The sequence below is a fragment of the Apostichopus japonicus genome, chromosome 10 (assembly GCF_037975245.1).
Source record: "Apostichopus japonicus isolate 1M-3 chromosome 10, ASM3797524v1, whole genome shotgun sequence".
NCBI classification, from domain to species: domain Eukaryota; kingdom Metazoa; phylum Echinodermata; class Holothuroidea; order Aspidochirotida; family Stichopodidae; genus Apostichopus; species Apostichopus japonicus.
This window is the reverse complement of record NC_092570.1, coordinates 6,720,184-6,746,939: the sequence shown is the minus strand read 5'-3', so window position 1 is coordinate 6,746,939 and position 26,756 is coordinate 6,720,184. Positions and strand designations below refer to the sequence as shown.

At 40.1% G+C, this 26,756-nt stretch overlaps 1 protein-coding gene and 1 long non-coding RNA gene across 3 annotated transcripts in view; one reads left to right on the top strand and one right to left on the bottom strand.

Moving 5' to 3' along the window:
• The window catches only part of LOC139975129 (IgGFc-binding protein-like), a 96,540-nt gene extending 93,273 nt beyond the window's left edge, over positions 1-3,267 (bottom strand). The window contains exons 1-2 of the mRNA XM_071982768.1: positions 3,105-3,267; positions 2,106-2,420 (exon numbers count right to left, since the gene is read on the bottom strand). Coding sequence (XP_071838869.1) covers positions 2,106-2,420; positions 3,105-3,159 — 370 coding nt within the window. The 5' untranslated portion in view covers positions 3,160-3,267. The remainder of the gene's footprint in view (positions 1-2,105; positions 2,421-3,104) is intronic.
• Positions 1-26,756, top strand: part of LOC139975133 (uncharacterized) — a 171,225-nt gene that overhangs the window by 137,205 nt on the left and 7,264 nt on the right. For both annotated transcript variants that reach the window (XR_011795672.1, XR_011795671.1), the window contains one exon: positions 9,330-9,504. This is a non-coding gene — a long non-coding RNA (uncharacterized lncRNA). The remainder of the gene's footprint in view (positions 1-9,329; positions 9,505-26,756) is intronic.

Below are 26,756 nucleotides of genomic sequence, written 5' to 3'. Positions count from 1 at the left end.
GTTTTGCAATTTTGTGTACAGGGCGATGATCCTGTAGTTTCTGTTATGCTTTCCCCTAATGGGGTGTCATCCCGAAAGGATGCCCGAACTAAGATATCCCGTAGGTTGCTGGGTCTTTTAAAAGCGATGACAGGTAATTCTGGGAATACTGATTTCAGGCGTTCGGTGCCTTGAAGTAGGTGAAAATTCTTCTGAATGATATTAGCCAGTGGTGGGAGACCAGGGTGGAATTCAGTAACCAATGGTACCCTTTTGGAACTGGTTTGACGAGTTTTGTACGTCAATGTTTCGGTACGGGGTTTGCTTTTAGCCTTTTTGATGGCATTTTCAATAGTACCCCGAAAATACTGTCTGTTTAGGAGGTGTTGTGACAGTTCTTTAGTGCGTGAATCAAAATCGACTTCAGAGGAGCAAATGCGTCGAATGCGCAACGCTTGACTGTACGGAATATTTCTGGTACAGTGACGTGGATGGCAACTGCTTGGTAAGAGGTAGTTGTTCTTGTTCGTGGGTTTATTGAACAAGTCTGTTTGAGTGAACCATTTTGTAGGGTCACGGTGGTGTCCAGAAAGTGAACGCCAAGTCCAGAAAAATCAGCAGTGAATTTTATAGTGTGATGAAACGAGTTTATGTCATCAATGAAGAGTTTTAGATTTGCCTCACCATGGGTCCATATCATAAAGATATCGTCAATGTAACGTAACCACGTGTGTGGTTTCAGGTTTTGTCGAGATAAAAATTCTTTCTCGAGGTTTCCCATAAAGATGTTGGCAAAAGACGGTGCCATTTTGGTACCCATTGCGGTGCCATGAATTTGGAGGTAGTGTTTGTTGCCAAATACCAGATTATTGTTGGTCAAGATGAGTTGCATTAATTCGGCCAATTCTTTCTTCGTGGGGGTTTTGCCACGTTTTGGTTTGAATGCTTTTGTGCAGGCCGAAATGCCCTCTTCGTTAGGGATATTTGTGTATAACGAAGACACATCCAAGGTAACTAACAGAGAAGATAAGGGAAGATTTTTTATTTCCCCAATTTTCCGGATGAAATCCGTAGTGTCCTGCACATAGGACGGTAGGGCCGAAACGAGAGGTTGGATGAGGAGATCCACGAATTTGGAAATTTTTTCAGTCGCTGTGCCATTACCCGATATTATGGGCCTCCCGGGATTGCCTTCTTTGTGAATTTTAGGCAGAAAATAAAAGCGACCAGGTTTTGGGTCGTTTTCCAGGAGGTTTTGGCCTAACTTGCGGTCAATGGAACCGTTAGAGACTATCTTTTGGATGACTCTTTTCACGTTTTGTGTGATTTCTTGAGTAGGATCAGAATCTAGGAGTTTGTAGTGTTGAGGGTTGCCGAGTAGTCTGTTGGCTTCCTCTCTGTAGAATTGTTTGCCCATAGCGACAATTGCAGAACCCTTGTCGGCTGGCTTGATGACAATGTCATTGCGCTTCCGGAGTTCATGAATGGCCTGTCTCTCAGTTTTGTTGAGATTGTCGCGGAAGTCTGGGGCGGAGGTGTGTGTTTTAACATCCTCTTCAATGGCCGAAATAAATGATTCAAGAGGCGCACAATGGGCCTTGGGTGGATTCCACGAGCTTTTTGGCTTAAAATTGGAATCCAAGTCGTTGGTTTGTTGCGTGGTGTTTCTGCCATTTTCGTCGGCAAAAAATTCACCGAGACGTAAGCGTCGATAGAACAGATTTAGGTCAAGAGAAAGTTTCTGAGCGTTTACTTGCCGTGGTTTAGGGCAAAAATTTAGACCTTTGGTGATCATGCACTGAAGAAGAGCTAGTTTTGCTCGAAAGCTCTGCAAAAACCAAACATTGGCTGTTTTACTTCCAATCACTTACCTAATTCAATTATTGTATCTCACTCGAGATCCAGCCTTTCTCTAAATGCAGCATAGTTGTTTAACAGTTTTTCCGTTATTCCTATATATATATATATATATATATATATATATATATATATATATATATATATATATATATATATATATATATATATATATATATATATTGTTGTCGATGTTAACTGCCCATTGTGAGCACTACGCGCTAAGTAAAATAGATCATAATTGTTTATTAGGTTTGACACAAACTTACGAGTATTTCTGTTCAATATGGGAACAGCTATGGAGATGTCTTTGTTTCCATCTGTGGTTCGACATTCAAATATACCAGTACGGGTAGCCTCGGGAACATTTCTCTGTCTCTCGAAGGGGCGGACTGCTATATCCGTTGCTTCGGACCTCATACTTCCGGCTGGCATCTGTATTTGATTCCCACCAGTTGTCTGGAATCGGTCAAAGGTTATTGGCTGTATGTCAGCCCCAGCAGCTACTAGATTGGGCACAAAACGGGTCGTGTGACCTATCTGGTTGTTGATACATGTGAAGTCTTCAACACCTGCATCTTGACCTGTCACGTGAGTAAACAGTATACCAAGTAACGAGATTGAAAATAAAACAGCATAACAAAATTTGGCAAAATTTAGGCACCTCTATTTGGCAAAAGTACACTACATATATGTAGTCCTCAGTCTCCTCACATCAGTATTGATGACCAAAATTCACCGGTAGTGAAAGGGGAAAAGGGGTACGTGAAAGGGACAGTAGGATGTAGGAGGGGTGATAAATATCGGTTAGCCTGTGTCAGACTATCAATGTTGTTCTAAGAATATATACGGCGGCGAGAAGTAGTGTATCTGAAATCCGTAAAATATTTCATCATTGAGTGGGAGAGAAAGTCGGCTTTACAATGTAGTGGTGGAAATCTGTCTATATATAAATGATATTCGTTCAACTCAGCAAAAATATCGCATTTTCAACATTGTAAATTATGATAACTCTATAGAATCCATGAGAAGAAATGCGACGTTTATGAAGTTTTAAGGGTCATCATATAGTTTTATGAACTGAAAATAAAGGCTAAAAAGTCAGCTATGCTCAAACTTTCAACAAGTAGTTTTACTGCATATATGCGTGCAAGCCGCAAAACATTTTCCTATTGAGACAGGTTATTTGTTTTACTATACACACAGTCAAATCTAAAGGGAAAATTCGAAGTGTCAAAGACTAAAACTAATTGCAAAAATGTACTTACCATTCGTTATATTGATTAATACCACCAGGAGAATGATGGCTGCCACTCCCTCCATGGTTGTTGGCAAAGCTGGTTTCCTGTTCAATCACGAATTGCTGTAAAATATACTGAAAACGCAAGTACAGCCTGCTCGAGGTATACCCGGGCAACTGAATCAATCCACAGGCAACGGGTTTACTTAAATGAGTCTCTCTAAATGTCTGTCGTGCTTAGACCCTGACCCGGTACGAACTTTTATCTTGTTTATATTCTTCTGATTGGCTAAGAAGAAATCAAACCAGTGTTTCAACCTTACACTTTTGAAAGGTGCATGTATACCTATGTGTTATACCATACTGTATGTATACACTCCTGCATGTGGTAATTAGGCGTGTTTCGTTGTTATTAATTAAATAAGGACCTCCTCCTCGGGTTTCTGGTAACACATCTACAATAAAAAAAAATATGAAAATTAATTCATCCTTATTAATAGACTCGCTTGACTTCACGAGCTGGGATGAAAGGGATCGGTTTTTCGCATATCACTGATCACATGACACTTTGGAACACCAACGTAAAAGAACACCCCTTCACACATTCGTATTGTTCTGCAGATTTTATATGTACTCGTTTGAATTTGAAGGGAAAGAAGCAAAAATCAGTTTTTAGGTTATAATTAGTCCCCGTAAGATATTAAATTCATTGTGAGTTAGCCTATATACGTACACGTGACATGAACATCACCTGTTTATATGATGCCGTGGCGTTATTAACTGGTATAAGGCACTTGTTAGTCACTTATTGTCAGAATTAACATCACGTGGGCAATTTAATCTGGTCGGTACTCCAATTAGCTCATTAACAATGCAACCCAATCTTCCACCCAACGACATTGATTCGTCATAGTCTACAAAATGTGAAGGTACCGACATGATTAATTCCCGGGGATGTTCTTTTCAAATTTGTAGTATCCGTCATGTAGGAATGGAAGGGTGTGTGGTACGGGGGGGGGGGGTGGATGTACCATATACAATCACTTGGTACGTCTTTTACAATGTAAAGATAATCAGTATTCTGTTCCAAAATGTAAAGTGATAAGTTACCAAACTGTTTCCTGTAGATTTATAACTCTTTGAACTCAAAGAAATTGTCATTTTGATTACCGCTATAAGGAATAGTCTAATTTAAGTTTGTATAAAGTAAGTAAACAAATAAGTTTAGTGAGTTATATTAGCATGCAAATATTATACACTTTGATGTCTGAATATTGTAGAACAGTATTTGAATTTCTACCATTTTTTAGTGGTAATAATGATGACCAAAGTGTGTTTTTTTTCTACTTTTCTTTCCTTCTCTTTGAGTTTTTGCTAAATGTTGTGTAATTTTTCAAAGCAAAACTACCATAATCGCATAGGAAACTTCAATAAATGAGGATAAAGTTAAATTTAGCTATTTGTTTTCGCAGGTGAATTGATTAAAATAGGTAGTGGAATTTTAAGGAAGTATGTAATCCTCCGAATTTTATATCTTGGTTCCTGTTTGGAGGCAATATTCTGAAAAACTTTGAGAGTGATTATCGGAAATAACTTTCAGTTCAATGCTATGCGATGTTTGACATGAATAAACATTTTAACTGGAACCAACGGGTAAAACAAACATTTCCATCATGAAACAAGGGAAGTAGTATATGTCGTGCCACTTCGCCCACCCCCCCCCCTCCCCTCCTGGGAGCCTCTACTGGGAGCTATCATCTATTGAGCTCCCGTTTGTAACAGAAGCAGGGGAATAATTTATTCACAAAAAAACAGGGGCCCCGAAACGGCTCCCGGAAAACAAGATTATGATATTATATGTATACTTTGACTGCTGTTTGTGTAGATACACTCTAAGAAAAAAGGGTTCTAGAGGGGGTTCTCGAAATGAAGAATGGTTCTCGTCAGAACCATGTGCCCTTGAAGAACCCATAAAGGTTCTTGATTCGTTTCTTCTTGGTTCCATACCCACACAGAAAAGGTTCTGGGTACAAGATGGTTCCACAAAGAACCCCTAATTGCACGAATAGGGGTTCTAATCGTACTTATCACAAGTGTGTACATGATCTATGAATAAACAAGTTCGGCAATTTTCATCGGGAAATGTAATTGTAAGGGAATAATAAAGTGTATAGAAGTGTTAATAATCTCATTTTCTCACTTTACCATGGAATTTGTTTTGACTTGTGAACAAAATCGTTTATTTGAATACAACGCATTGAGTGGAATTTGCGTAATAATTTCGACCACTTTTCGCGGGCTCCAAAGTTCCCTCTGACCAAACGTTCACGTTACATGTAATAGTATAGTGAGTGCACCGAAGTTCGCCGCCTTTACGTACATAATATGCACTGTGTATGTTACCTACGTGCTACCTACGTACATATTGCGTGCAGTTCTTGCGTCACGTACCGTCGATCATGTTCGAGTAGAAGTTGAAGCCCCGCCGTAGTGCTGTGCCGTTTACACGTTTAAACGTGTAAACGAACGAAACATCGTGTTAACGTTAATAAAACCTGATGAACGTTTAAACGAAACTATGATATCAACTGAAAATTAAATTATTGGCAAAAATCGCGTATCAATTCCCGTGTTTATTTTGTCTACTACGAGAAATAACAACACAACTTACGATCAGCCGAATCATAAACCGCGAACGTAATCCTACTTTTGTCTCCCCCCCCCCCCCCCCGTTGTATCCGGCGATATGAATGGCTTAAACTTGAACGCTGCCCCGGTGCGGTGAGTTTTTCAGTTTTAATTTAGAAACATGTAGACCGAAAATTAAATTCAACTCCAGCGCACTGAGCGCAGACCTGCTAATAAGTTATCGGGTCGACCCTTGGTGAATAGACGTGAATACCAAACGATTCCTTCATCGACATTAATGTCCATTGAGCAAATAATATTCGGCTTAGGCTAGCCTAACGTATACTAGGCCTACTTTATAATTGTATGGGCATAGCCTAACGTTAGGCCCATTCTATAGTCAACAGAATTCTGTAGGGCTATAGGCCTAGCCTAGGCCATATTTGTAGGAAGACCGGACATTTAATTAATTAATCACGATAACATTATAATAGTCTCAAAGAGCAAGAACCTTACTGTCTCTGCCACAGCTCAACCGGGTTTCAGCCACATACGATGGAGTAGGCCTAGGCTAGCCTATACTATAGCATGGGAATCGGGATGCCTGTATAGTGCGCACCTAGGCCTAGGCCCCCCCCCCCCCTAAGCTTTTTCAGCACAAATTTCTTCAAAATCCCTTAAAAAAAATCAGATGATGTCTGTACCGAACCTTGAGCATCTGATACACAAACCCACAATCCTGATATGAATCTTTATGGTCGAAATTGTAAAATATGGAGCTATTAAAAAGACAGTTCTGTCCAACTTCCAAGTTAGCGTTTGCTAAAAAAGACCTGTTTACTGTTCTTAATGGAACAAGCGGTTGTGAACAGGCACACAGTACCTAGGCTATACCTACACTACAGTATTGATACGGTAATATCCTTTAAAAAAAAATAAGCGTTTTTACCAGAATTTTAGGGTAACAGGGGAGGGGGGCCTAAATAACAAACTTAGCTTACACCTGATTAAGCAGATGCAGTGTACTAGGCAAAAAAGACTAAGATTGAAGCAGAACTTGGAGTAAATTTACAACAATTCCATTCAAAAATTTCTTGGAAATGAAAATTTCTAATTATCATACAAAATCTAGATTTATTTGGTCAAGATGATGAAAAGCCAGCCTGTTTTGCATATATTATGGTTGAAAATAAGTAGCTAAGTTGTTATTCGTTCATAGCGCTTTTAGAACATGTTGCTATGGTAATATTGGAACGTATTGTTAGGTCCCCAGTATTCGGGCACCCGCAGTATTCGGATACCTTGTTATATAGTCCTACAGTAGCCTAAGCCTTATTCCAGATATAGGCTACTGAGGGTGCTTCAAACACGGGCAAACGTCAGTTTTTAGACAACATTCCAACTTTAGTCAACTTTAAAATATCCATAAAATATGTTTTTGTCCAACCAACAGATTGAAACCATAGAATAATAAAAAGAATACATTATGATGAGCTCATGAAGAATGAATGCATCACTAACACGCAGAAAATTGAGGGAAAATTAAATCAAAATGTTTCTGGCCACAATTTGGCATAATTTATACCAGAATGCATTGCGATCGCGTCAATATACGTCATCCGGAATAAGGCTTATTGGTGTACGTGACCATGTGTTGACCACCTAGGCTAACAAACAATCGAGCTAAAAAATAAAGGAAGATGTAGGCCTACAGTAGGCTATCCAAAATGGATAAAACATTCCAGGGATCACCACTGATGTGTTATTCTTCTTCCCCAATTTAGCAAGTTTGCTTCATATTGGAATAGGGTATGTGGGGAGAGCGGCGTTAGTTGGAACATTTTTCACAAAAATCTCTATTTTCAGAAACAACATTAAATCAGCAAACACTGCCCTATCTTGTTAGGATAGGCAGTCCATAAAACTGCTACAATTGTTGATAGTTCAGGAGATAATCCAGTGAGAGGGTGTGTGCCATGTGTCACAAATGAAGCCCATAAAACCACTACTCTTGTTGATATTTCAGGAGATAATCCAGTGAGGTGTCGATGATAGGTGTTCCAACTAACCCCACCTATGGGGTTAGTTGGAACGGGTGGTGGGTTAGTTGAAAGATGGATTCTTGCTCAAAAGAAATAAATGAGAACTTATCACAACTATACACATTGATACCTTGGTATATGCCTATTATAATATATCAAATGATATTAAAGCCAGACTCACTATATGGAAGTAAATGAGAATATAACTTTGCTACCAAAATTCTGGAGACATTTTTCATCCCAGCCCATTGAAATTAGGCAACATTGGTGAATCAGAATATTTTAACATCTGCTAACCTTGCAGTCTAAGTTTTAAGTGTTTTTGGCATGTTTTTTATGATTATAGGTGAATATGACCAAATTTGTGTGCATGTTCCAACTATTCCCGGCAGTAAATGTTACAACTAACCCCTTGGGCTAATCAGACCTTTGTATGCTCATTGCGCAGAACAGAGACCATCAACATAATTTTTTGCCCACCTCATTTTGAAGCTGCTTAATAAAGCTGTAAATAACCCCAACCTCGTATATTTTGGTTATTCCCTCCATGGAAATAAAACAACATTTTTAATTTCATAAAAAAAATAATCAGAGTGCCGAAAAACACACATTCCTCACTATTTATTCTACTAATTATTATTATCATTATTTATTAGGATTGTTATTAATTATTATTATTCCACCAATTTATTCCACTAATTATTCCACCAATAATGATCGATCATGTCTGGAAATAACCTGTCCATAATGAGAATTGATAACTGCACAGTAATTGGAAACAAAGACGTGAAATAAAGGCTGGTTATAGTTTTAATTATACTTAGGGTTTAGTGAATCACATTTCTACCTACATTGATTTGGGGGCGCCCAGGTCAATGGAGCGGTTTGCAATAATGGAATGGTCCTCTACATTTGAACTAACTTCACGGTATATAAACAAACACACGCTCATAGCATTCTCTCCAACCAGTGCCGTGGCCAAGTCTATTCATGTAAAATTTTGTCACTAAGATACGAACTCCCTAGCATTTGATATATTATTAAAATTAGGCTTCTTTAGAAGTATTTCAAAGGTGTTTAAGCGTACATTTGCCGGCTATATCACCAGTGCGTTACTGTATTCTGAGCTCAGAATTAGTTTAGCCCCAAGTTTTATCTATTTCTTCGCTAGCCAATTTTATACCACTCACGCGCGTGCCACCATAGACGAGCTTTTCCGTGCATGGTATCAGTTTAGCGAATCTTTATCATAGCAGTTAGTATATGCGTACTTCATATACAAATATTATAGTAGGTTTATGATATGGGCGTATTTTGCCATTGCGTCGCCATTTAAGGAAGTGAAGTATAAATAGGACTTTCACTGTGCATCCCAGCTCTGCAAATGACCTGCTGAGGGAGCTTCAAAAGTTGGACTTCTGACGCAACCCTGCGACCCCTTAGCAGAGTAGAAAACTGATCTCTAATTAATCAGTCAGGTGGATATTCCTTTTCAGTGTGGCTTGGAGGGAGTCCAATGGGCTGCCTTTTCAACAAATCGTGTCTAATTTTGGTATATATTTCACTTTCATCTTCATATACAGCTTTGCAATGAGTTGGAAATGCTGACAGGGAGGAACGTTGTTGTTGAAATGAAGACTGCTTTAGAAAAATATGCACCAAAGATAATCCAGACCGGTTCCAAGAAGACCAAAGCAAAAGAGCTGATGCGTGCCTACCGGTAGGAGGAGGAAGTCCTTCTTGAAGAGGACAAGAAGTGTATGTTATCACATAATTTTACCTTACAATTACTAGTAAGTCGATCAGAGTGGAAAATGATGGGCGGGAGTTACAGGAGGGTAAGCGAGAACCCATAAAGATATTTAGGTAGAAACTGGTCCAAAAAACCGTACTGCCTGAAAGTAACTAGACAATTGCAATCAAACTCCCATGTACTCTGTTCTATTGTAGACAGAGAGCGGGAAATTGGTTGCCGGACAAATACCCCCCGGACAAATACCCCCCGGACATATACCCCCCGGACTCATACCCCCGGGACAAGTACCCCCCGGACAAAAACCCCCGAGGACTAATACCTCCGAGGACAACAACCCCCGGACAAATTCCCCCCGGACATACACCACCGAGGACAAATACCCCCGAGGATAAGTACCCCCCAGACAACTACCCCCGGGACAACTACCCCCGGACATACATCAACGAGGACAAATACCCCCGAGGACAATTAACCCCACCCCCAGCAATTACCTCCGGGAAACTCTACCCGCGCAAATACACCAGCACAGATTCCTCACCCAGGTTACTACCCGAACTAAACCAGAATACGCCCAGCCCCCCCACCCCCCACGAGCCCGTTAACCAAGCGGACCTTTAGCTGGTGAACTACGTAGTACGAAAGCCCATTAGGGCCATGAAAGACAATTTTCTTAATCTGGTATATCAGATTATTATTCTGATATATCAGATTATTATTCTGATATGAAACGTTTTTATAACTAGGGAAAATTAAATTGATTTCTTAGATTATCATCATTCTTTTTGCAAACAGAATGACCAGAGAATAGGTTTTTTCAAATGGTACTGACGTCGTGGTCTCAAGCCTCTTTCTTTACTTATATTTCATACAATCGTACATACTATTATGAAACCTTACAGGCAATTCTGTTGGTGTAACGGGCTACACCGTAACCGGGTTTGACTATGATAGCCCAGCGGTCCATGAAACAATGCATGGGGGTATGGATGATGATCATGCATACTAAACTAGAGGGGTGGACCGTGGTTGTGCTTGCCCCGCCCCTCCCTTCTGCTCCTCCCATCCTAAAATGGCGTGCACTTACAGGAAAAAATAGCTTAGAATAAGCAAAACAAGAGGAGCTTGGAGGCCGAGTGGCTAATGCTTTTGTTTTATATATAATCCTGTTATGTTGTGTCCTTGGGCAAGGCACTTTTATCTCGACTGCCCCTATCCATTCAGGTGTATAAATGGGTACCTGTGAGGTAACTAAGCTGTATGCGCTGGATTCTCAGCAGCCAGCCTGATGACCAGGGATTCAAAGTGCTATGAGATGGGCCATATGAAGCGCTATACAAAAACTAACATAACATAACAAATCATCAAGTAAAATTACTCAGAAGAAAACTTGAAAATGGTAAGCCGCAATAAGCCTGAATTGTTCGGAGATTAATAATACAGAATAATGTCACTATAACAAATAGTAAATTAATAGTTACCAGGCGCGTATCCAGGGGGGGCGTTGGGGGCGCGCGCCCCCTGGGGAAGGAAAAGAGGAGAGAAAAAAAGAGAAGAAAAAAAGGAAAAAGAGGGAGAAAAAAGAAAAGGAGGAGAGGAAGTAAGGGAAAGGGAAAAGAAGAAAGAGAGAAAAAGGAGAAAAGGAGGAAGTAGAAGATAAACGCCAAGACCTCAGGAAGAGAAAGAGGAACAGTCATAATTACAGCGCTGATCCCTATTATATACACAGGGTAGCCAGTGACAGATCGAAGATTACAGAGGGGACGTGCGCCTCACCCTACCCCTTACACCGACAACTCCATTTTTAGCTCATACCAGCATGCTGGTGTGAGCTATTGTTACAGTGCGGCGTCTATCACTCTATCCATCAACAATTGGTAAAACCGCTCCCACTCACACAGTATTCAATGGAATTTCATGAAACTTGGACACAAGGACCATTGGGTATAGGGCCATCAGAGATGGTCCGAAATTGGGGTCAATGGTCACCTGTGGGCCGTAATGGGCCATTTTGTGGAAATATGCAAAATGCTTCTTCTCCTACAGATTCCATGGTACAATGATGAGGGTTTGTCACGATAGTACTATGGAAGTTTTACCTTCAGGGTGTTCATGAATTTGAGATCAAAGATCAACTAGGGGTCTTTTGTGGCCCGGGCCGCCGCCCTATATTTTCAAATTGCTCCTGTTCGTACAGTGTATGGCCAGTTATAATGAAACTTGGTCACAACGTTCCTCGGGATGAGGGTTATGAGGGGTGTTCGGAAAATTGAGGTCAATTGTCATTTAGGGGTTCATCAGGGGTCATTCTTTGTAATATTTTCAAATATCTCAATCTCCTCAAGATTTTGATGGATCATATATTCAAAGTTGAACTGATGATTGTTGGATTGTGTATGAATAAGATGATGCCTAATAATTTTTGGTCAAAAGTTAATTAATTACGATGAATCCCCATTGTTTAAAAAAATCTGAGCCTTCACCTTTTGCCAAAGCTCCTTTAATTTGTCTCCCAGTTTCTGCAGTGTTTGTTGACATTTGTGGTTAAGCTCTGCAGAGGCTGTTAGTGGAATTAAAGCAGGACTGGGAGTTGTTATTAACTGTTCAACTGTAAGCATGAGAGCCCTATAGCCAATCAGCACTTGCCAATTCTTAGAAGTCTTTGAGCCTGAGGTATGTAGGCAGCCAGCCAAAATTTTGGCAAGGAGTGCTTCAGTATGGAACGCAAAAAGGGCAACCATATTTCGTTGTCTAAACTAAGTTTGTTGCAGTCTAAACTAAAGTTGTTGCTGCTGTTTTACCACGTTGTTGCTCAAACTCACGTTGTTATTTTAACTTCCGTTGTCTAAACATACGTCATTGTCTAAACTTACGTTGTTGCTATCGGCGCTGTTCAAAATTGCTCAACCGCGTTATGTAAACCAGAATGCAAAATGCATTGAGGTTTCGATGACTTCAGTACACTAGAAAGGTGTTAGTATAAGCAGAACTAGCTGTTACTATAGAAATGGCCCGAACCACCATTTTGATACATTAAATAAACACAGGTCAGTCTATTGTACGTGGCTATACACACCTGCACCAAAAACAATAGGGGTCTTGGAGGTCCAAGTCCATTTGGAGTCACCAAACGCAAACTTCTGGAAACCTTGTTTTATAAGCTACCATATCTCCAACAGCCAGCCTATCAGATAACATGTGCGTTAGTACAACTCATACGAATAGGAGGCTGCACGGTAAACAACTTTTAAAAAGTTATAATGTTATACTTATAGGCTATGCATATACGCTGTGAATGTCGGAAATCAAGTACAACGTCGAGTGTCTAGACAAAGTACCAGCATAAAAATACTGCATTTTTAAACTGATTTCATTGAGCGCCTCCAACAATGTGTAGAGATAATCTGGGAATGTCGGTAATCAAGTAAAACGAGTGTCGAGACAAAATGCCAGCATAAAATACTGTACTTAAAATTGAATTATTGAACCATTATATGATGTCTGGATATGTTGTGAATGTCGGCAATCAAGTAAAACGTCGAGTGTCTAGACAAAGTACCAGCATAAAAATACTGCATTTTTAAACTGATTTCATTGAGCGCCTCCAACAATGTGTAGAGATAATCTGGGAATGTCGGTAATCAAGTAAAACGAGTGTCGAGACAAAATGCCAGCATAAAATACTGTACTTGAAATTGAATTATTGAACCATTACATAATGTCTGGATATGTTGTGAATGTCGGCAATCAAGTAAAACGAATGACAGTAATATTACTACAGACAAATGTTTTCGTCCCGATCGAACACCAATTGCGTTTATTATATGACCTATACTTTTACTAGTGTTTATAGTTGAGAAGATGCGATCTTATCACTGCCTGTACTTCGTGAATTCTCTACACAATATATATATGGGCGGATGCCATCCAGTGCCCTTGCTTTGCTGTTTTACAAGGGCGGCCGTCCGACCTTCATTTCGCCTGCCCTGCCACTCTTTCCTCCTCTCCAACTCCGTATATAGTACCTCGATGCTTTGACCTGCAGCGATTTCACCAGCTACCCCAACTCTTCAAATATCCCCGCAAATGTAGTGTGCATATCTCGCTAAATTCCACGCAATTTGTATTAGGCCTGTTCAAACTTCGGAGTTTCAACTGCACATGCGCATATCCTGAAAATTTGTGGAGAAAAGATCATATCACCTTACCTACAACACATAGCCTTAGTCAAAACTCGAGTGTAAAATAGTCAATAATCGCGAATAATTAAAAAGTGGTAAAAAGCTGAAAGGGCGCCAGCAGTCAGTTTGAGTCCGTCAGGGGGCATCCGCCCCTCTGACTGTATGGACGCTCCGCCACCGCCCCCCACCCCTCGAGGAAAAAATGCATACTAGGCCTGCAATATCCAATGTGCACATTGGAAACAAGGAACAAGTTTTCTTTCGAGACAAAATGAGGTGAAAACATTACAAAGTTCATATACACGCGATCGATACATGCATGAATGATGAAACATGTCAAAATAAGAAAGGATGGGGTATAGCACGACGAAAGTTCAAACAGAAGACTCTTCGTTCTTTATCCTTTTGCTGTAAATTTGATCCGTGAATTTTATCTCAGCACTTTTTTCTTATTTATATGTTTCAGTTATAACATTTTTCTTAAATATATTCCATTGATAACGATTACTGTGGTTACAACTATTCCATGTGTAATAACTGTACCCACATATTTCCCCTCTATTCAGTTTGAATTCATATGCTTTCACAAATTTTTTAAACAAACGTTACGAAGTTTATGCGCAACTTAAATCCATCTTCTATTCGTTGAACGTCTGATATTTGAGGGGGGGGGGTACACCCCTCAGTCCGACAAGTTTTCAGTCCGAAAATGAAATACATGTTTTCAGTCCGAAACTAAAATACACGTTTTCAGTCCGAAAATAAAATACACGTTTTCAGTCCGAAAATGAAATACACGTTTTCAGTCCGAAAATGAAATACACGTTTTCAGTTTGAAAATGAAATACACGTTTTCAGATTGAAAACGTGTAATGCACGTTTTTCAGTCCGAAAATGATATACACGTTTTCAGAATGAAAACGTGTAATACACGTTTTTCAGTCCGAAAATGAAATACACGTTTTCATTCTGAAAATGAAATACACGTTTTCAGATCGAAAACGTGTAATACACGTTTTTCAGTCCGAAAATGAGATACACGTTTTCAGTTTGGCAATGAAAGCAGTTTTAATGCCATAATATCACCAATAAACAACCCTGGAATGCGAGGTGGCAGTAAGGAACATTTCGGCAAGTAATCACCACGCACGGTTGCGTTCTTTTTCGGTCGTAGGATGTCAAGGATGGTGCGTAGTCACTTAATTATCCATGTTGTTGCATGGGTTGAGCCCAGGGATTATTTGAAATCACGTTATTACTTTTTCACCCATATAGTGGGGGCCTTTTTTTTTCATTTTAGACGAAACACTGCTCTATTCCGCACCTAGATGCATGTAAATTGTAAATTTTATTTTCGGACTGTGAACGTGTCGGACTGAAAACTTGTTTTTTCGGACTTAAAACGTGTATTTTATTTTCGGACTGAAAACGTGTATTTTATTTTCGGACTGAAAAGGTGTCGGACTGAAAACTCGTTTTTTCGGCCTCAAAAAGTATTTTATTTTGGACTGAAAACGTGTCGGACTGAAAACTTGTTTTTTCGGACTTAAAACGTGTATTTTATTTTCGGACTGAAAAAGTGTCGGACTGAAAACTCGTTTTTTGGACTTGAAACGTGTATTTTATTTTCGGACTGAAAACGTGTCGGACTGACAACGTGTACCCCCCAATACTTGGCACCGTCCCACGATTGCAGTTCGAGCTCTACACTATTAAACAGCTGGTCCTGCGTCAGTATCTGGGTCGCTAGTTGACTTGTGTTTTATGTTTTAAGATGATAGCAATTAACCAATCACATATTTTAACTGGTAAACGTCATTCATCAACGCTGTAAGAAAGCGAATGTATGCTCCACCCATATTCCCTTATATGGACGTTTACTACGAGCTTCATTGACCATGATTTTGTCTTGGGGACACCCAGTCTAAACGGCGGGAAAAAGTTCAGCACATCGGTTTCATGTCTATAAACATGTTCCCGCATCGGGATATGTACACAGCAATAATTCTTTACGGTCAATTGTAAGTCTTGTCTTTTTAAGTAATCAAACATGTGTGATGTGGCTCTTGTTTTACTGAATCCAGAATGCATACATTCTAGTTATCCTTTTATTTTTACTTTGGTATGTGATTTACAATTTTTTCTTTTATATAGGCCTATTAGATTGTAAAATTTTACGGGCCTGATGAGTAAGTAACTAGGCTACGTGTTAGTTGGGCTACTACATATTATGTTCCTGATTATCGATAAAATAGAAGCCAGTAAACCTAGCTTAAATTTTTCAGTTTGTACTTTATTTGGCTGACCGTTCTGTCGTAGCCTTTCTCTCCCATACGCATACAGATGTCTCAGTACACTGGAGCGTTGCGGCATGTCCCATCAAGTTTCGACATATTATTTTCGTCGCATCAAATGCCAATACTTCATCTTCCGACCACATATATACTTCGCTCTGTCTACTTCTGCGACATATTGTACAGGAAAATATCGATAATAATAACAATAATAATAATAAAATAATAATGATGGCCTTTCCGGTTATCTGGACGTCTTCAAGAAAGCAGCTCAAACTTTATACTGTATGTATGCGGATATACACGGGCAGCTATACACTGTGTAGGCCTACTACTCAGCAATGCCTTACGTTATTCCTTCATTCTCGCTGCATCGGTCCATTGTACACATGCACAACCAATATGGAAATAGACACAGTTTATGTCGATACAGAAATAAGCAAGCGGCGGAAACCACAACTGATAAAATCCATCGTATCTTTTACACCCCAATTAAGGCAATAGTTTATTTACATTGATTATCGTTTACCCGGGCTTAGCTGTCCTAACTCCACCTCTCATGAGGGGTTTGATCAAGCTCGGGCTTGCTCCGTTCCCACGGAGTAAAAGGGTGGATCAACTTGCCCTAGCCTCGATAGGTCGATCAAGAGTGAAGCAAGCCCGCGTTCGTGGGAACAGGCTACAACATTCCTTCCAATCCTTTGTATAGATGATTGAATTTTTTTCAAAACAAATAAATGATAACAATCAACCGCAAAGTAGAAGGTTAAAAATACTCCCGTTACAAAGAAGTTTCATGCTGAAAGCAGTCAATGATGCGTTTCCAAATTTCCTGTGATTTGTTTGGCTAATAGTCCCTACCATTGTCTGCAAACATTTTTGCATTTATCGTGCTCAATAAACACAATGTATTTTGTTTAAATAACGTATTTATATAGCGCATTATACCGACGGTCTCAATGCAACTAATTGTAACGTTGCTGTCCCGTGTAGAGATAGCCAAATTTGTAGTATAGGCTCTCATAATTGTGTGCACTCTCAAATATCACAACGTGTATGGTGGGCCACAGTGGACAAAATTCAGAAATTATGACGACATATCAGGAGGCAGGACTTTTTTATGTCTACATAAAATTGATTTGATGTGGACATAAATTCAAATTAATGCTGTCATATATTAAAATAATGCTGGCACCGTACCGTACCAGCCGCGTACTGATAATGCAGTTTGCACCTTCCTCTTTCAATCTGTTTCAATCTGTGTGAATATTAATGTACATTTAAAGAGTTGTGTCTGTATTGCATGTATCAGGTGCGTATCCAGGGGGGGGGGCGTTGGGGGTGCGCGCCCCCCGGGTAGGAAAAAGAGGAGAGAAAAGAAAAAAGGAAAAAAGGGGGAAAAAGAGGAGGAGGAGAGGAAGGAAGGGAAAAGAAAATGAAGAAAGAGAGAAAAAGGAAAAAAGGAGGGAGTAAAAGAAAAGCGTGAAGACATCGGGAAGAGAAAGAGGAACAGTGACATCATTACAGCGCTGAAGGGTAGCCAGTGACGGATCAATGATTTCGTAAATGTGTGACTCACCCTACCCCTTACACCGACAACTCCATTTTTTGACGTTTCCATTTTCCTCTCTCACTAATGATCTATATATATACTATATATGGTCTATCATAACGCGTGTGTAGAATTGTGCTATGAAACCAACTGTGGCTGGTCTCGAACTCGACAGCGTCGTCGGGGAACATGACGATTTTTGGGATGGGGGCGACCGCCCGCCCCCCCCCCCCATTCAGCATTTTTTTAAATGATATCGCTAAGTAATTTCAAAATAGAAAGTGCTTAGATGCAACTTACAAGGCCTGGGAAGTGTCATTTCCAGCGATCTGGGAGACAATTTTGGCCAAAATTTGCGTGTACGCTTCGCGCTAACAAATGGTCCTGGGTAGTGCCATTTCCAGCGATCTGGGAGGCATTTTCGGCCAAAATTTTCTTGTACGCTTCGCGCCAACCTATGGTGGCGCTACGCTTAGATAATTTGCCTACAGGCTTCGCCCCTCCCTTGACAAATTCCTCGCTACGCGCCTGTTTGAATTTGTAACGCAAACAGCAGATATCACATCATATCAGTGAGCAAGAAAATGGCGTTCCAGGATGAAAAGCCTCAAAACTGTCCGACTTGCCTGAAAAAATAACCAAAAATTTTCGCGCGCTCAACGTGTTAATGTCAATATCATATAAGCAAGCCTCAATTATTACATCGCATGCCATCATGTACCGTACGTTCCGTTAAAATTGCGCAGTATACCGCGGAATGCTAATGTAAACAACGACATGTCTCATGTAGATGTATAAAAAGCACGGAGGTCCAATTATGTCAAAACTCTCTTTTACATTAGTAATGGCGAATTAGGGGCTGCACCCCCGCCGCGCAGTGGCGGAGCGTCCATACGGTTATGGGGGCGGATGCCCCCCTGACGGACTCAAATGGACTGCTGGCGCCTTTTTCAGCTCTTTACCACTTTTTACTTATTCTAGATTATTGACTTTTTTATTGCGCTCTCATCTACTTATTGACATTTGTCACATTTTGTTGGTGTAATGTGGCGATGACACCTTATTCTTCGTTTATCTGCAAATTAGCCAGGCCCGGAAAGGGTCATTTCCGGCGATCTAGGGAGTATCTTTACTCAAAAATTTTCTGTACGCTACGCGCCAACCAGTGGTGGCGCTCCGCTTAGATAGTGTCGAAAGCGCCCCTACAGACCATTCTCGCCCCTCCTGACCAATACCCCTAGCTCCGCCACTGCCGCCGCGCCTCCTACGCCTATGTGTGTAGTGTTCGGTTTCGGAAATATCTGCTATTTTTTCCTTTCCTTCAACCAAGTTTTATAATAGCCGTTATAAGAGGTTTTAATATTTGTACACCAATAAATTAACTGTGTCTGAAGTTTCGAAAATTTCTGACCAACATTCTGCATCACACTTCCCTCTACTCGTGCAATTTTGACCGGTCTGTTAGGGGTTGGTGGAAGTTTTTCTATATTGGTTGTCCATAGATGAAATTTTATACAACATTATGGGTATGTTTTGAACTGAGTTTATTCACGAGAAATGTGAATTTTCAAATTCTGAACAAATATGGGGCTTAAAACCTTGAAAAGTGGGGCTGACGGGTATTGTGGGCCGCGACGTAGAATCACCTACAAAAGCAAAGACCCACAGGAGATGCGATCAGGTCGAACGTGATGTGTGCCGGGTTGACAATCTTCAAAAAGGTTATGGATGGAAAAAAAACTATTAGGAAATACTTGGTTCTCAGGCAAAAATTGTACATCTGGTTGGTCATTTCAAGCCCGAGAAGTGCCGTCTCCGGTGATCTGGGGGGTATCAAAATAAGAAATTTTCTTGTACGCTGCGCGCCAACCGATGGTGGCGCTCCGCTTAGATAGTAATTCGCGCCCCCCGGGTTTGAAAATCCTGGATACACGCCTGCACCGTACGTACCTTTCTACAAGGACTTAAAAATGATCATTGCTTAAAGATTACACATAGGCGTTTGAGGAAATCGACAAAAAGACTCTCTCTAAGGGGAGTGAATTAATGCTGTCCAGCGACGAAGGCTCCAATTCATTTCTTCTACTTGGCCCCATGAAGGAAATTGTTTCAACTTTTTAAAATTCCAAACTGAAATTCGAAGAGTTACGAGAATTATGTATTTAATTAACTGCAAAATGTCGAATGGAAAAGATCACTAGATACGGTACTTGTCCCATCCAGCTTTTGATTTTCCAGTTTATTAATGTTTCTATAAAAGTACAAGATTTATTCAGTTTGAACATCATAAAATATATTTCGCTAAGGATGTTATACAGAGAAATATGCTTGTGTATTCGGAGAAACACCCGTTCAAAAATATATTAATCTAGAAACAAAAAAGAGAGAGAGAACAGAATTTAAATTGTTTTGTTGTTGTTGTCACTTTGTCATAACGAAACAGCTTTCGTACGTATCCGATTAAATTAGCCACAGCGCATAGTTGAGGGTGCTCTTCATTTAAGCTTTCAACAATTTAAGCAGGAACGGTTTGTGCTATGTCCCTTGTAAGTTGTAAGGTCGAAGAGAAACTTCACGAACCTGGTATTTTGCAAATAGGAAGAGGGAACTCGTAGATTCTTTAGGCGATGAGGACAGTCCTTATGAGCAAACGGAATTGATTAATTTTTTTCTTTTGTTTCATCTTGTCTATTAACTATAGTGATTACTGCTCCCAGTTCCATGGTCAGCGATGTTTATTTGTGTGTTTGTGTGCATGTCATTACTTGCGATTTCCTTTCTTTTATTGGTCCTGAATTTTCAGTCATATACCTTGACCTCCACTAAAAGCCCTTCTTATCTACTAAATTGAAGAACCCAAAGGATATGAACCATGTGAAAAAGTGAGCCTCTATCTCTGCACAAATGCAGTATTCAGAGTCACTAGTTCTTGGAGTTGCTAGTGTTTGGAGTTACTAGTGTATAAATTAATTAATGTTTAGAGTCACTAATGTTTGGAGGTGCTAGTGTTTAAATTTACTAATATTTAGAGTCATTAGTTTTTGGATGTGCTATTGTTTAGGGGTGCTAGTGTTTAGAGGTATAATAGTGTTTGGAGTTACTAGTGTTTGGAAACAATAGTGTTTTGAGGTACTATCGTTGGAATGTACTAGTGTTGGAAGGTACTCGTGTTTAAATTGACTAATATTTAGTCACTAGTTTTTGGAGGTGCTATGTGTTTAATTTGACTAATATTTAGAGTCATTAGTTTTTGTAGGTGTTAGTGTTTAGAGGTGCTAGTGTTAAGAGGCACTAGTGTTTTGACTTACTAGTGTTTGGAGGTACTAGTGTTGCAAGGTACTAGTGTTGGAAGGTACTGGTGTTAAAATTTACAAATATTTAGACTCACTCGTTTTTGGAGGTGCTAGTGTTTAAATTGACTAATATTTAGAGTCACTAGTTTTTTGGAGGTGGGTGCTAGTGTTTAGAGGTATAGTGTTTAGAGGTGCTAGTGTTTTGACTTACTAGTGGTTGGAGGTACTGGTGTTGGAAGGTGCTGGTGTTTAGATTCACAAATATTTTGAGTCACTAGTTTTTGGAGGTGCTAGTGTTTAAATTGACTAATATTTAGAGTCACTAGTGTTTAGAGGTGCTAGTGTTTAGAGGTATTATTTTTTTACTTTTGTGGTTGGAGTTACTAGTGTTGGAAGGTACTAGTGTTTAAATTTACTGTTTAGAGTAACCAGTGTTGGAGGTTCTCGTGTTGGAGTTACTAGTGTTTGGAGCCACTAGTGTTGGGAGGTACTAGTGTTTAAATTTACTGTTTAGAGTCCCCAGTGATGGAGGTGCTCGTGTTTGGAGTTACTAGTGTTTGGAGACACTAGTGTTGGGAGGTAGGCCTACTAATGTTGGGTGGTACTTGTGTTTGGAGTTACAGGTGTTTGAGTTTTGTGTGATTTGATGAAATTAACTAATTGTCCTTAAACATCTTACTTAAAATGTCTTTATCTTTCTCTTATTAGCAATACAGAAAATAACAGTTTGAATAGGCAAAATCATTTCTCACTTGAATTAAAATACCTAAGGGCAGCAAAATGTTTGCTAAACATTCAGCATGAGTGACCATTGTAACATATTGTACTCATTCTACAGTATTGTATTTTACACCACCCTTTAGCAACCACAATATGTCCTGTTGTAACCACCAACCTACCCTAAGAAGCATGGGGCTGTGGTCACTCTTAGGAATGTTTGTATATGACGCATGTTAGTAGAAGTAGTTAAGAACAATGAGTGTGTATAATGAGACACTCTGAATACAGAAGTCAAAGCCATAACAACTCCTCTTCGAATCATCTCTTGTATAATTATCATCAAGAATATTACATGGTGTCAGAAGTGAAAAAGTTATCCTTATTTTAAGAATTTTCTAATTTTGTTACTGGAAATTGCAAATATGGATCAGCTGAGACAACCAGGCGAGTTGAGCCTTCAAGGAAACCTTGCGGAAAACTGGAGGAAATGCAAGCAAATGTTTCTTCTATACATTTCTGCAAGTGGTATAGCCGCTAAAACAGATGAAGTAAAGAGCGCAGCGTTACTTCATATTGCTGGGGAGGATGCAGTTGAGATTTACAACTCATTCCAATGGCAGGAAGCAGGAGATGAAAAGACACTTAATAAAGTAATGGAGAAATTTGAGGAGTACTGTGCGCCCAGGAAGAACATAACGTGGGAACGCCACATATTCAATACTACAAACCAAAAGCAACATGAGACCATCGACCATTATGTGACGGAATTACGTAACAAATCGAAAAGTTGCGAATTTGGAACCTTAGCAGAAGGATTAATTCGTGACAGGATCGTGTGCGGGGTCTGTGATGACCAGATCCGTCGACGTCTTCTCCGTGAAGAGGACCTGACGTTAAAGAAAGCTGTGGACATTTGCCGTGCAAGTGAAGCTACAACGCACCAAATGAAGTCGTCCACAGCGGACACAGAAAAGAACTTGCAAACGGTAAGAACTTTTGCGAATTCTAATACACTAAGAAACAAAAAGTTTCAGAATCAGACACAGTCATGTTTTAAATGTGGCAGGGCGTGGACTCAGAATCATGATTGTCCAGCTAAAGGGCTATCATGTAGAAACTGTGGAAAACTGAATCATTTTGCAGTAGTTTGTAGAAGCAAGCAAGAAAATGCACCAAAGCAAAAACCAAAAGAAGTCAGAGTAGTCAAATCCCAGGGGAGAGATTCAGATTCTGACCCAGAAATTGATGAGTTTTATATTGGAATGACAAAGAACGATTCCATCACAAACAAAGAAAAATGGGAAGTGCCACTCAAGCTTGAGGATAAGCCAGTGCTATTCACAATTGACACTGGAGCAGAGTGCAATGTCATTAATTATGCCACATGCCAACGTGTCACAAAACAACCTCTGACTAAAAGCGGAACAAAACTTGTGGGTTATGGAGGACAAAGATTGAGTCCCCTTGGACACATTAACTTACTTTGCGAGTATAAGGACCGCTACCATGTGCTAGATTTCCAAGTAGTAGATGGTTCACCACAATGTTTGTTAGGGCTGGAGAGCAGTCAAAATTTAGAGCTCATCAAACGTGTCTTCACCACAAAGGAAGAACAAAAGTCAGACATCCTGGATGAATACAAGGATGTTTTCGAAGGATTAGGCGAAATCACAGATGTGACGCATCATATAACAGTAGATCCTAATGTTCCACCAGTCATTCACCCGCCCCGATAATTGCCCGTAGCTCTTCGGGACAGAGTTCAAAAGGAACTTGAGAGAATGGAAAAGCTTAATGTAATTGAGCGAGTGCATGAGCCAACACAGTGGGTGAATAGTATGGTGACCGTCATTAAACCAAACAAAACCCGCATTTGCATCGACCCCAGAGACTTGAACAAAGCGATCAGCAGGGAACATTTTCCTATGCGCACTATTGAAGAGGTGGTATCGGGAATGCCAAAAGCGAAAGTATTTTCAGTTTTGGACGCAAGCTCAGGTTTCTGGCAGATCAAACTTGACGAAGAAAGTTCCAAGTTCTGCACATTTAATACTCCATTTGGACGATTTAAATTTAATAGGCTGCCGTTTGGAATTTGTTCAGCTCCGGAAGTTTTCCAAGATGTTATGAGCCAGGTGTATGAAAGTATTGAAGGAGTTGAAATCGTAGCAGACGACATTCTAATCTGGGGAGAGACTGTAGCAGAGCATGACCAGCGGTTACGTAATGTTTTGGAGAGAAGCCGACTTAGAAAAGTCAAACTGAACAAAAGTAAATGTCAGATAAGAAAATCTGAAATTACCTATCTAGGTCATGTGTTAAGTGAGAGTGGGCTCAAGGTTGACCCAGAGAAGGTCAGAGCTGTCACAGAAATGAAGTCACCAGAAGATAAGGAAGGGTTACAAAGGTTTATGGGTGTAATTACCTATTTAGCAAAATTTATCCCAAATTTGTCTACAGAGAGTGCACCCTTAAGGGCACTTCTTGAGAAAGGTGTGCACTGGGAATGGGGAGATGCTCAACAAAAAAGTTTTCAAAGGCTTAAAGAAAAGATTACGCAGGCCCCTGTTCTAAAATTGTTTGATGTCACAAAAGAAGTAACCCTATCAGTAGATTCTAGTAGCCTCGGTGTCGGAGCAGTAATTCTACAAGAAGGGTCCCCAGTAGCGTATGCTTCTAAATCATTGACTAAGAGTCAGCAAAATTACGCCCAAATCGAAAAAGAAATGCTGGCCATTGTGTTTGGTTGTGAGCGTTTTCATGAGTACCTGTATGGTCAGAAATCAATTCATGTTGAAACAGATCACAAACCATTAGAACCAATTTTTAAGAAACCCTTGTATCAAACTCCACATCGACTTCAGCAAATGTTAATGAAAGTACAGAAATACCCCCTGAGTGTACAATACCGACCAGGGGCAGAGTTATTTATTGCTGACACATTGTCTAGAGCAAGTTTAAAACAAGAAGCAGACAATTTGGGTGAAAAGGAATTTGAGGTGGCTCGACTTGAAATGCTGCCAATTTCTAAAACCAAAATGAGTGAAATTTTGCATGCTACAAGTGGTGATGAAGCCTTGGGAGAGCTGATTGAGCTAACCAGGCAAGGATGGCCTAGTTCAAGGACAGACGTCCCTATAGGTGCAAAACCGTACTGGAATTATAAACATGAAATCACTGTAAGTGATGGTCTATTGTTTAGAGGGGACAAGTTAATTATTCCAACTACACTAAGATCCAGTATTTTTAATTCAAATGTAAACGAAGAGCAAGGGACATTATGTTTTGGCCTCAAATGAGTGCTGAAATTGAAGATTTAATTTCAAAGTGTTCCATCTGTAACACACACAGGAGGCAGAATCAAAAAGAACCTCTACAATCTCATGAGATTCCTCAAAGACCTTGGCAGAAGCTGGGTGCTGATCTCTTTGAGTGGAATAGAAATAACTATTTGATTTTAATTGATTATTTCTCTGGGTACTTTGAAATTTCACATTTACCTAGTACTAAGAGTGAAACTGTTATAGTACATTGTAAATCACAATTTGCACGCCATGGTATTCCAGATGTCCTTATCACAGATAATGGACCCCAATTCAAAAGTTGGCAATTTGACAGTTTTTCGAAACTTTATAAATTTCATCATATTACGTCTAGTCCATACCATCCTCAGTCTAATGGCATGGCAGAGAAAGGGGTGCAGATTGCAAAGGCTTTGCTAATGAAGGCAAAGGAGAGTGGACAAGATCCATACCTAGCTTTATTAGACTACAGGAATACACCAAGAGATAATATTCTCGGATCACCTGTACAACGACTTTTTGGACGAAGGACAAATACCCTACTTCCAACGACTGAGCATTTACTCAAGCCGAAAATACTGAAGCCAGAGACAGTACACAAAAGACTGGTAGAGAAGAGACAAACACAAAAAACATATTACGACCGACAGACAAAGAAATTACCAGAACTGCAACCAGGAGATAATATTCGCCTACAGACTGACAAAGGTTGGAAACCAGCCACTATTGTATCTAAGGCTGAGCAGCCCAGATCATACTATGTAGAGACAGCTGAAGGTGTACAGTATACAGGCGCGTATCCAGGATTTTCTAACCCGGGGGGCACGAATTACTAAGCGAAGCGCCACCATGAGTTGGCGCGAAGCGTACAAGAAAAATTTTGGCCGAAAATGCCTCCCAGATCGCTGGAAATGACACTTCCCAGGCCTTGTAAGTTGCATCTAAGCATTGTCTATTTTGAAATTACTAGCGATGTCATAAAGAAAATTTGCTCGGGGGGGGGGGGCGGTCGCCCCCTTCCCGAAATGCGTTATGTTCCCCGACAACTCGGTCGAGTTCAAGTACATTAGTGAGAGAGGAAAAACGGAAACGTCAAAAATGGAGTTGTCGGGGTAAGGGGTAGGGTGAGGCGCACACCCCCTCCGTAATCCTTGATCTGTCACTGGCTACCCTGTGTATATAATAGGGATCTTTCTCTTCCCGAGGTCTTGGCTATCTTCTACTCCCTCCTTTTCTCCTTTTTCTCTCTTTTTTCTTTTTCTTTTCCCTTCCTTCCTCTCCTCCTTTTCTTTTTTCCCCTCCTTTTCCCTTTTTTCTTCTCTTTCTTTCTCTCCTCTTTTCCTTACCCGGGGGGCGCGCGCCCCCAACGCCCCCCCCTGGATACGCACCTGGTATAGACGCAACCGCAAACATTTACTTAAAACTGGTGAAACATTTAGTTATGACAGACATGACGACAATGACATAGTTAATTCTGACAATGAACAAACCTCTTCAGAGGACCAAACCACGAACACTTGATTTTCGAAGAAGTAGTAGAGCAAAGACAAAACCACGTTGGCACAGTGACTGTTTGTATGTTTGTATATGACGCATGTTAGTAGAAGTAGTTAAGAACAATGAGTGTGTATAATGAGACACTCCGAATACAGAAGTCAAAGCCATAACAACTCCTCTTCGAATCATCTCTTGTATAATTATCATCAAGAATATTGTGCAACCTAGCACACTTCCTTTTGCCACATGTATGCACTGAGTGGAGGGGGAAAGGTGATTCCCAATTAAACAAGAGGGCAATCCACGACGTTGCATAATCTCATCGCCAGCAAAACTACACTAAAAATATACATTTGACCTTAGATCATGTGACCTTTTGACCTCAGTCACCATGGCAACCACATATTTTGATAGTAGC